At 45.7% G+C, this 12,338-nt stretch overlaps 1 protein-coding gene across 1 annotated transcript in view; it reads left to right on the top strand.

Annotated features, from left to right (window-relative positions):
- LOC119403637 (suppressor of tumorigenicity 14 protein homolog) overlaps nucleotides 1-7,745 on the top strand; it is a 78,424-nt gene extending 70,679 nt beyond the window's left edge. Inside the window, exon 5 of the mRNA XM_049418380.1 lies at nucleotides 7,489-7,745. Within this exon, the coding sequence (XP_049274337.1) occupies nucleotides 7,489-7,718 (230 nt within the window). The 3' untranslated portion in view covers nucleotides 7,719-7,745. The remainder of the gene's footprint in view (nucleotides 1-7,488) is intronic.
- The last annotated feature ends 4,593 nt before the right edge of the window (nucleotides 7,746-12,338 follow it).

The following is a 12,338-nucleotide window of genomic DNA, read 5'->3' as shown; positions in this document are numbered from 1 at the left end:
AACCAAAAAGAATAGCAGTGATACCTTACGCTTACAAGTTAGCGCATGGCATCAAGAATGTTGCCACGCGATATGGTGTAGATGACGCGTTCTCCTCATTCCGAAAGCTATCTGGTCTATGCACAAAAGTAAATCAACGCATAAGCACTGACACACAAGCTGCCAGAGCGGGGCGGGGGGGGGGGGGGAGGGTGAAGCATGTGTCTAAATATGTTGAATGTGACGTATACATTGTTTATCATATACCACTGTCTTGTGGTAAAACTTGCATTGGGCAGAGCGGAATGTGCGTAAACATCAGACTAAAAGAGCACAAATGTTCATTCACTGAAGATCGACAATCTACCCTCGCTGACCATTGTCATGAGCGTGGCTGCTCCCCTCATTTAGACGAGACAATTATTATAACACATCACAGACAGCAAATTGTCGAAGCTTTCCATATCAGAAAGGAGAGTTGTGTGTCAGCCGGCCATCGTTCACCTTGACTGACATTGAATTTCATTATCTGACTAACACTTGTGAGAGATGATTGTATCGAAACGCAAGTTGTCCAGTTCATTTCTCTACTTCTATTTCTATTTTTTCGGTGTCTTTTCTGGCCGACATGGTTGTGATAATGTAGATTTTTATATTGTTTCCTATCCAATAAAAATATCAGTCGAGAGTCAGCGATGATCCTGTTGGCTTCTTGTCTTTCCTCCGTAGTACTCTTGTGCGCTGCACTTTACGCATGATGAATATGTGCCAACTCGCTCAAGTTGCTATATTATTCGTTTTTAAATGCGAAGCATTTCTTAGCGAACCAAAGGCACTTCGAGCATTACTATCTACATATGTATCTATCTATCTAGCCGCCTGCGTCTGCTTTCTCTCGCAATCGCCTCCTTAACGTGGTGTATACCAAAATTTGCATGGGAGGGTGAGAGGGTTTGACGAATGTGACTGTGTGGTTATGATATGAATGAAGTGAAAAACCTATCACGTACATCGTCAAACCCTTTCCCTCAGACACGTGTGGCATATGCCCTATACTACGGGTTGCGGTATGCTGGTATGCGCCGCAGGTGATTGGCAGTTTATGTCTAACCAGGAACCGCAAGAACAGACATTGGTGATTTAAATGCGAAGGCGTTAAGAAAAACCGACATCGGCCGCACTGACCCGACGAATGCAAGGAATAAAAATCAGGATCCTAGCAGGAATTGAACTCAAGCGTTCTGCGTAGCAGTCAGGTATTCTACCACTGAGCCACGCCACGTCTCGAAACTGCTTTGGAAAAAGACCCTGTGCAGGCGTAATGACGGTGCAACATCAATTGTGGTTGCAGTGATGGTTATCTAATTTTACGAGAAAGCAATATGTACTCCTATGATACAGGCGTCTTGTCGGGTTAACGTCAATTGTGGTTAACGTCAATTCCCCCGAGCGGCTTCAGACTGGAACGGCCTGCCCTATGACATTGTCACTATTGCCTCATCATCTACCTTCCAGGAACGCGTCACTGATTACCTGCTATGTTAATTTGAAACTTCGCCGTTTGTCTTATTTGCAATGTTAATTGAATGTTCACTGTTTGTCTTTAATTGTAATCCCACCCCTTATGTAACACCTCCTGAATGGGGGCTTTGAAGGAAATAAAACTGAATTGAACTGAACAATGTACACAAGTATGAACCTAGTCAGCCATTCAAGATGGCTGGCCCTTGGGCAAGTAGTTCAACTTTGGCCGGGTGGCTGAATCGAGTGACGTGCCGACAAACAGAAAGACAGAAAGACAGACCAAAATTTCTGCGTTTAAGTTCCCCAAAAAAGACTATCGTCTTTAAAAGAACTAGGAGGCTCACTAGTAAATTTATAAGGCGGGTAGTGTAAAGCGAAAAGAGCGTTAAGCGAAAAGTCAGAGAGGCGGAGAGGATTTACTGGACGGCAGCTATGGAGAAAAAACCGGCTTTGAATAACTACCGAAAGGGCAACAATGAAATAAGGAAGGAGGAATTTTACGATAATTCAAGGGGAAGCGCTTTACTGTTTCAAGCGAGATCGGGTTGCCTTAGAACGCGTAGTTATAGGGCGAGATTCAGTAAAGAAGAACAATGCAAATGCTGCCGGAAAGATAAGAAAACGGTGGAGCATGTTCTGATTGAATGTGAAGATATCCAACCAGGTCTACGTTTGGACACGAGCCTACATGAAGTCTTGAGTTTTAGGGACAGCAATGGAAAGATGAACACACCCGCGATTGAAATAAGTAAGAGACGGTTAGAGTATTGGTAGCAGAAAAGTAGAGAGAAAGGACAAAAATAAATATTGGGAAAAAAATAAGGACAGTCTGCCGTAAAGGGCAGAGAACTTGGCTGGGAATTTACGTTTTTTTTTTTTCCTGTAGTAAGATAGATTTTATCGAAGTAGAGGCATTAGGCCAACATAAAAAAAAAGGAAAGAGATCTTTTGGTCAGCAAGGTGGCACACTTGTCACCGCCCCGTTATAAAGGGGACGCTCATAGCATCCATCCATCCATCCATCCATCCATCCATCCATCCATCCATCCATCCATCCATCCATCCATCCTAATTCCTGGACGTGCCTTTGAGAGGCAAGGAAGGCGCAGCGCGAACAGACAGACTGTCCGCATGGCACTTCCTTGCTCCACATTGAACCAACTCGCCCCCATGTAAGCATTGCTGGTATCAGACAAGTATCATAATCACTGGGCTATTAAATCTGAAGCAGTTCTGAGCAAACTTCTGCCACTTTGAGCGTATCTATCTATCTATCTATCTATCTATCTATCTATCTATCTATCTATCTATCTATCTATCTATCTATCTATCTATCTATCTATCTATCTATCTATCTATCTATCTATCTATCTATCTATCTATCTATCTATCTATCTATCTATCTATCTATCTATCTATCTATCTATCTATCTATCTATCTATCTATCTATCTATCTATCTATCTATCTATCTATCTATCTATCTATCTATCTATCTATCTTTTCACCGTTTTTTAATTCGATATATATACCAAAATTGATTGGCGTGACACGAGTGCATCACAAAGATGAACGGCAAGTGTTAACATGAAAACCATAATACGCATGTCACACGCATGATACGCACTACACAAGCTAACTTGCAATCACTGTTTCTTTCACAAAAAAAAAGCCATTATAGCCATTACTAATATTAAATATCAGGACAGCACAAAAGAACACTGGAACAAACTGGGCATACTTAACATACATAACTTAAAGATCCTGTGGTTGGCTCTTTACACTCATCACTGACTTAACCATGAGTCTGCCTTTTCACACACCTTAAAAGACCTTGGAATACTTATTCCTTATACATTTCGACATGTTAACTGTAGGAATAGCAGGATCAGGAGAATTTATGGTTCACAAACGCTGCACTACCAGATTACGACACTCTCGACAACAAGTGCATAGAAGAAATATTAAGAAACCGCCAATGCGGAAAATTAATAAGGCGCGAAATAAGTCAACTACTTTTTTCATAGGCTTTTTTTGTGTTAAGTTCAGTGTATATTGCTTTTTATTGGTGCTTATTGATTTGCATTTGCAGCAATAATACGCTTGCCCATCTATAATTTTCTGCGAAATTATTTTTGCATAAGTATTCATTGTTGTACGTGCACTTTTCTGTGCGTTCCCTTAGGTAAGTTTTCGATCACTTCCGTATATGTTGCCAGTGCTTGTGCGCAAACTGGTGTTGTTACAGGCAGGAGGACCTCGTCAGGCGTTAATACCTTTCGTCCTCTTTTTCCCAAGTGTAATATTGTACACTTGAATAAAAATCAAATCAATTCAATTCAGCTTTAAGGCGTTTTTATAGCACAGCATAAAAAATGTGCGCAGCTTGCACTGTGGCGCAAGGCTGAAACCAACAGAGGAGCTCGACCTAGTTTCTAATTTTTTGCTAATAATGCCAAGCTTTCGGCAGAGAGGCTTTATGCTCGCAGTTGTAAGTGTGCCTAGGCTTGGCTATTCACCGGTTTCGGTTGGTTCCGCACATACGCAAGTGTTACGTGGTTTTGGCGGCAACGTGTCACGTGTCGAGCTATTACGTGGTTTTTGGCGAAACATGTAGCGCTAGTAGTTGTTACATGAGTTTAGTCACGTGACGAAATATTGCGGGATGTTACGTGATTTTAATTGCTTGACTAGTTTTTACGTGAGTGTTAGTTACGTGACTAGTGACGTGATGTTACGTCACCTTTAGTCGCGTGACTAGATGTGAGGTGATGTTACGTAATTTTTAGTCACTTGACTAGGCGTGATGTGATTTTACGTGATTTCAGTCACGTGACAAGACGTCGCGTGATTTTAATAATTTAATATGCGGGGTTTTACGTCCGATAACCACGATGTAATTATGAGGGACACCTCAGTATAGTGGCTAGCCGTAGTGAAGGGTTCCGGAAATTTTGACTATCTGGTGTTCGTTAACGTGCACTGACATCGCACAGCACACGGGCATCTACCATTTCGCCTTCGTCAAAATGCGACCGCCGCAGCCGGCATTGAACACGCGACCTTCGAGTCAGCAGGCGAGCACCGTAACCACTGATCCTCCGTGGCGAACTGTGGCATGATTTTAGGCATCCGACTAGATAATACGTGATGTTACGTGATTTTTAGTCACGTGAGTAGTTACGTCATGGTACGTAATTTGATCACGTTACTAGTTACGTGCTCTTACTCTATATTTAGTCACGTGACTAGCTCTTACGTGACGTTACATGATTTTAGTCAGGTAATTAGCTGTCACGTGATTTCAATCTCGTAACTTGTTATAGGATTTTTAGTCAGAAGACTAGATGCTACGTAATGTTACGTGATTTCAGACGCGTGACTGGTTGTTACATCGTTTTAGTCAAGTGACAAGATGTTACGTGAGAATTAACGTCACGTGACTAGTTACGTGGTTTTAGTCACGTGACTAGTTGTTTCGTGATACCACGTGGTTCATTCACGTGACTAGCTGTTACGTGATGTCGCTTGTTTTTTGTGAAGTGAGTAAATGTTACGTGATTTTAGTCACGTGACTTTAGTCAGGTGACTAGTTGTTACGTATTGCTACGTGATTTTAGTCACTTGACTAGTTGTTACTAGATGCTACGTGACTTTGGTTGCGCGACTAATTGTTAAGTGATGTTGCGTGATTTTACCCCCGTTACTAGATGTTACGAGATGTTATGTGATTTTTGGTAACGCAGCAGACTCGCCCAGTATAGTTATCGCATTCCACGCCGGACAAATCGGTGTACGTGTTATGCGAGCGAGCGAAGCAGATGAAAAGGACGATGCGAGCGCGGGCCGGTTCATGAGGATAATTTCTGCGCTCACTACCCTGCGCAATGAAAAGCTTGAATAGTTCCGCTGTTCAAACGTACGCAAACTAAATCAGGCTAATTTGTTAAATATCCAGTAAGTGATTGCCTCTAGTTGGTGCAGACACCATTGGACACAGTGCAAAGGAAGCACACATATTTTTTCACACAAATTACCCTCCCAAAAAAGTAGGGATCCCTCATCGCTCCACACAACAAATGGAAGGTTAAGATATTCGCCCGTTAACGGATTCTCCTTGCGTGCACTTTTAGCAGCCCTCTCAACATGGTCTATTGAAATATTATTACACGATTTCATTGAGAGTAAACGTAAGCGTCAATCCGCATGCCTATCATTTCTGCCGCATGAAACCGGCGTATTTTGTCTTTTGTCACGACCATGCGAAAATACCTATGATGCCAAGTCTCCGACACATTGATCGCATTTATAGTCAAATCGACATAACTGGTACACTTGTCAGGCGTTGTTCTTATACGTGAGAGACCCGTGTGATGAAGTTTGTGGAACTTCGAAAATATGTGCTGCTGTTATAAAGTGCACCAACTCTTTGAGGATCTTCCTTTGTCGTCGCACAACAAAAATTGTGTTTCGAATGTAATTCTTGAGCTCTGGCCGCAGTGATAGAGAGCTCGCAACATTGCTCTAATAACACTATTGTGTTTGTAAAGCGTTAGGACCAATAATTGTTTGGGTTTAACGTCCCAAAACTATTATATGATTATGCGAGATGCGAGAAAAATTAGGTCATTTGACATATTTATAAGCATTTGTCAGCTACTTTCCAAATCCTTGTGCCGGACAGATTTTGTTTGCGTTTTCTTTCTTTCTTATCATTCATACCCATACCCTTTGCTTGCCACTGCAGAGTAGCCAATCCAACAGTTACTCTGAAATGTCATTCGGCACTAAACATATTGTCTATGTCTCTTTCAACACCAACGAAACATATTGAATTGTTTGATGAACTTGTTTCTTCGTGAGACACCACCTAATAACAGTTATGCGAAGGAAAGCATAGGAAAAATATTTGTTTTTTTTAACTGTATTGTAGAACAACTTTCAAACAGAAAGTTATAATCCAACTGTAGCCCCATATAACTTTCAATAAGGAAGTTGGATTGAGCCTGCAGTAAAGGCTGGTTGACATGCACCCCGAACACAACTTATAGCATCAGGAGAGTGTCAACTTGAGCTTGTTGGCATGGCTTCATCGTCGGAAACAGCGCGAGCACACGTGACTAGAAAGACAGACAGGACTTTGCGCTGGCTAACAACATGAGCGTTTATTTCATGCACTAGTCACGCCTGCGCCGTGACTAGTGCATGAAAAACAGTTATGCCCGGGAAATATATGAAGCGTTCACGATTCATTCCATTGGGCCATCATATGTAAGCGCACCGTCCATCGCACTAACCAACAAGGAGATTAATTACCTCCGTGATTGATCTTTGCTTTTTCATGCACTAGTCACGGCGCAGGTGTAGGGCTTCCCCTTTCCCTCATCCTTTCTTGTTTATCTATTTCCAAGGAAGCGTATATATGTGTTCGCACGAAATAAACGCTCATATTGGTAGCCAGCGCAAAGTCCTGTCTGTTTTTCTAGTCCCGTGTGCTCGCGCTGTTTCGGACGATGAGGTATAGCATCACTTTGTAAAGTGTGATGACCAAGAACGACGCTCGGCTTCGGGCGTGCGGGCAGCATGCGGGAAGTGGAGAAAGACGAAAGGCAGAATAGAACAGCTTGCCCGATGAACGGGTGTTGTGTCTGTATCGCTCCTTACAAAAGACTGAAGTTATGATAAATATAGTTTGGAGGATCGCTTGTTTGCTGTGAGAAAGAGATCTTTGCAGCATGCTCTGAGGTGTAGTGCCGTCGTGTGCAAAAGGCTAACCAGGCGCTTCCTGCAGGAAGAGATCCTTGAGGACATCGAAACGTCATGTTGGTTGTTTTACTATTGTGTATTAGCTGCTTCTTTGCCTGATTCGAAGGGTTACCGTCTTATCTCCCACTACCAGACGGTATTCCTTTGATTTACTATCAGGTACATGCATGCGCCCTATCCTGTCTACAGTGCTTAAAGCTGTCCTCGCTCACACACGCAGGCAGCGGAGGGCTGAAGGACATCGCGGATGTTCCCTGCGGCGCGCCAGCGCATTTGCCGAACAAGGACACTGAGGATCGAGTTGTGGGAGGCACAGAGACCACGCCCCACTCGTGGCCCTGGCAAGTCAGCCTCGGTGACCCAGAATACGAAGGAATCGGTCACTTCTGCGGAGGAGCTTTAATCTCTAGCCAGTGGGTGCTCACCGCCGCGCATTGTCTCAAGGAGTGAGTGCACAGTCGGGATTTCTAGGACGATTTAAAATGCGAAGCATTTCTTAGTGAACCAAAGGCACTTTGAGCATTTCTATCTACGTATCTATCTATCTAGCCGCCTTTGTCTTGGTGCTCTCGTCATCGCCTCCTTAACTTGGTGTAGACCAAAAGTGGTATGGGAGGGTAAGAGGCTTGACAAATACGACTGTCTGGTCATGGAATGAATAACGTGAAAATCCTGTCGCGCACATGTGGCACATAAGCGTATACCACGAGCCACGGTATGCGGGCATGCGCCACAGGTGATCAAGGTCGGGAAAAAGATTTGAGCTCACTCAGACTCACTCAAGAAATATATTTTGCTCTGAGGACTCACTCGTACTCAGACTCAACAATGTTAACTCAACCGGGCTCACTCGAACTCCGACTCAGTCAACTTTTTCGCTGATAGTAATGCTGAAGAGGAGCACATAAGACCATAACTCAGCAATACAAGGTGGATCTCACTTGGACTCACTCAAGAAATTTGTTTCGCCCTTAAGGCTCACGTGGACTCAGACTCACCATTATTTTCCTCAACTGAACTCACACGGGCTCAGACTCACTAAAATTTTGCTCAAAAGGACTCATTCGGACTCAAGCTCACCAAAATATTACTCACCCGGCAGGGGCGTAGGCATAAATCTTTTTCGGGAGGGGGGGGGGGGGGGGCTCGGTAGGCAGATGTGGTCGAGTGTCATTTGGGCTCTGCATGCCGTAGCAAACAAAAATATTTCGGGGGGTGGGGAAGGCAGGCCCGGTGTGCCTTGCTAGGCATGCAATTCAAATAAATTTTGATTCAGGACCGTATCTGTATTGTGAGGATAGCGGACTGACACCAGATGGTGGAGAGTTGCGGGTAGGAGAGAGTGGGTAACTATAGTAGCGGGGTAGATGTGGTGGAACAGGAGAGGACAGCGGGATGAAGAGAAAAGTATGCGGTGCGGTGTGTAAATGTGGACTGCGGTGGCTACTACGGCGTGGACAGCAGACAACGTTCCGGCAAGGTGAGCCGTGTGCGGTACGGCTGAACTCAAGTAGTCCGCGTCTATACGTGTAAGCAGCTGAACGACCGCGTCGCAATAAACGGACTCGTCCGACCTGTAATAACGTGAGGAACGCACGGTATTACAAGAAGCAACTAATAAGTTTATTAGGAGGCGTGTTAATGTAAGCACAGAACCATGTGATTAGTCAGACTGAAATGCGGGCATTTGATGCGCACTGATATATGACGCCACGCTACAACACTTCTTCCCGTAAGATTACTTCCTAAAGTCACTGGGCAGGTATCTGTCCGGGGAATGTCGTACACTACGACGCATAATTGGAAGTTCGGCTGCGGTGCGGCATCTTCGGCGCCAGGCTGGTCCGGCGAGCCGGAGGCAGCGGTTTTGGCCATGGGCGATGCCGCTGCCGAAAGGCCAGACGTCGCAGAATCGGTCGCGCGTGGAACTGCGAGAGGCAACCCGGCGATTGGCCCGCACGACATCGTAACCGTCGGAGGAGCAGGTTGTACTTGCGGAAGCCGGGCTTGCGTACGGGCTCTGATGTGGTCCACATGCGTGAACCCCACCACCTGCGACACTTTCCCCCAAAAGTCACGGGACTGACAACCTGTGTCACGACACAATCGTCCCAGGACAATGTTTCACCTTGGATAGTCTTCCACCACACAGCGTCCCCCACAGCAAAACATCGAGAAACCCCGCGCGACACGTCCTTTTGCACTTTGGTACGTTGCTGCTGCTCCCCCATGGAGACCTCGAAATCTGATTTTAGCAAAAATCTGGTTTTAGCAGATAATAATTTTGCCGTGGTCTGGCCAGTGGCAGTGCGTCGAGGATTCCGATAACTCATTGGATAGTTGTCCAAACAATCCAGAAACGAGTGTTTCTGGTAGCTAGCTTTGTCCTGCAAGACATGCTTCGACAGGGTTGGTTTGGAAGTCTGCACCAAACGCTCGGCCGCTCCGTTAGAAGCCGCGTGATACCGTGGCGTGTTGACGTGCCCTATACCATTCACACTCAGGAACGCCGCGAACTCTTCGGAAAAAAATTGCGGTCCATTATCACTCACTAGAACCTCTGGCTGACCTTACGCGGCAATAACCCTACGTAGCTGTTCAATGGTTTTGTCAGCAGTAGTGAATGACACCGGTCAGACCTCGATCTATTTAGAGGACGCCTCGACGACGACTAAGAACGCCTGAGAGCCCTTTACAGCATAGTCGACGTGCACGCGTTGCCAGGGATTTGCGGGATAATTTCATGGTTGCAAGGGAACCGGTGAAGCAGCTTTTTGGATGGCCTGACACATCCGGCATTGCCGAACGTAGCTCTCAACCGAAAGGTCGAGGCCAGGCCCCCATACAAAGCTTCTTGCTAACGCTTTCATGCACCTAAATCCCGGGTGGTCCTCGTGCAAATGCTGCAAAATCTGTAGCTGAAGCTTATCAGGTATGATCACCCTTCATTCCCAAGTTATGCATTCTTGCTCTACCAATAGCTCGTCGCACCTTGAATAAAATGGTCTATACGCTTCAGAGCACTCTGAAGGCCATCCATTTAGAATGAAGTGCGTCACGCGAGACAAGGTGGGATCACGTCTTGAGGTTCTAGCCGCGTCATACAATTTTAGGGGCATACTGTCACATAACAACAGACACTCGGAAGCTTCGTCGGCCGCTACAATAGGCCGTGGAAGCGGAGACAAAGCGTCAGCCACTTAAACATTTCTTCCTTTTCATTATTTTAGTTTATATTTGTAAGCTGACAGCGTAATTCTCCATCTTTCCATTCAAGCTGCAGCAAGCGCAGGAACAGGCAACGTTACTAGATCCTGTCAGTTGTCAAACTGCGCCTGGGAGCGGCGCGTTAATGTGACTCTCTGCCGTCTCCTCTCGTGAGGTGGCGCTACCCCACGCAGGAGTTGCCTCGTAGCGCTTGCTAGGACGGACGTGTTTTTCGTGGGCTACGGAATAACAGCGTCAGATAAGTTTTTTTTTGCATGATTCGAGCTTGTTTTTTTTAGTTATATGAGTACATAAGCCACTAGATTGAAGCTTAATAGGGCTTCCAACTTTGTACTGTTTCCTGTGTTACAGCCGCCTGTGTTTTTTTATTATTTGTTTGTTCGGCCACCACGTGGCTGTAAGGTACACATGTGCTTTGAAGTGTAACATACTTGCGAAGTTTTGTGATACCATTTGACTTTAAGTGTATCTAATCCGCCGTGTGAACGATCTAGCCGTGGTCAAAAAGACCGTAAAGTGTTCAGGGTGCGGAATGGGATGGGAAATAGAAGTTTGTACGGATGAGAAGACAAAGGGAGCTGATGCCAAGTGTAAGCAATGCGAGTTAGAGGCGAAAATGGAAATAATGATGGCTGCCTAGAATGAGCTCGTGGTAAGAACCGCCGAGCTGGAGAATGCGTTGGCGACAGAGCGGGAAAAAACGATGGCTATGGGAGAAAGGCTTAAGTCAGCGGAGGAGGGGTTAGCAAAGGTAGTCATGGTGAACAAGGAAGCAAGCGACAGGGGGAACAGCGGGGCATCGACCCCCACAGTGGTAGACGCGAAGGGGGAAACAGGTTTGGGAAAGACAGATGCAAGGGTCACAGGGCCCAGCTTCCGCGAAGTAGTTTTGGGAAGGGGAGGGGACAAAACAGCAGCAGTGGCACGCGCTAGTAACCGAGGAAGTGGCCAGGTGCGGGACAGTCCAGCAGAAAAGTCGCAGCACGTGATAATCGCCGGGGACTCGAATTTAGTTAGATGCGCAGAAGCAGTCAAGGAAAGGGTGAGAGGCGACAAACGAGTTTTAATAGGGAAGTTCCCGGGACATAGGCTGGGATCAGTGATGAGACAAGCTAGCGCAAAACTCGCAACTAAGGCTAATGGACGTAACCTCGTGATAATCGCGGGAGGCCTAAACGACGTCTTGAATAAAGAATGAGCCGAACTAGCGACCACATTGGGGAAAGGGGTCAATGAAATGCGCGCAATTTCCCCTCAGGTGCAGATAGTGGTATGCACAATACCGGAGGTACCGGTGCGTGACTGAAACCTGCAAAGAGCGGTTGTCGACGCTAACAAAAAGATATGGCAGATGAGTCGAGAGAAAGGCATCGAGGTAGTGGAAATAAACAGAGAGGTGCACAGGTGGGGTGGTTTTCGAAGAGACGGAATACACTTCGATAGGAGGCTTGGTCATGAGGTGGGTTGGCGACTAGCAGGACGCGCAGTAGCTGTTTTGGGGGCCATGCGGGCCCTTTGGTGCCCAGGGTAGCTTGTAATGAGGAAAACAACCAGGGGGACTCTTTGACAGGCAGTATAGTGAAAAACCAGAGAAAAGGTAAAAGAAGGGAGAAAGCGCGTGTTGCAATTATTTACATAAACATGCAGGGTGGCAGAAAAAAAGGCAAAATGGTTAGAGATTGAGGGACAGTTAAACAAGGAACAGATAGGTGTTTATGCGGTTACAGAAACACACCTTAGAGACTTGGAAGAGCCACCACATATTGACAATTATATTTGGGAACGTTGTAACAGGATCACATCAGAAAGGAGAGGTGGGGGTGTTGGAATGCTAATTCCTAG

This window comes from Rhipicephalus sanguineus, chromosome 8 (genome assembly GCF_013339695.2).
Source record: "Rhipicephalus sanguineus isolate Rsan-2018 chromosome 8, BIME_Rsan_1.4, whole genome shotgun sequence".
Classification (NCBI taxonomy): Eukaryota; Metazoa; Arthropoda; class Arachnida; order Ixodida; family Ixodidae; genus Rhipicephalus; species Rhipicephalus sanguineus.
Note: the sequence above shows the minus strand (reverse complement) of the source record. Positions and strands in the feature narration are given on the sequence as shown.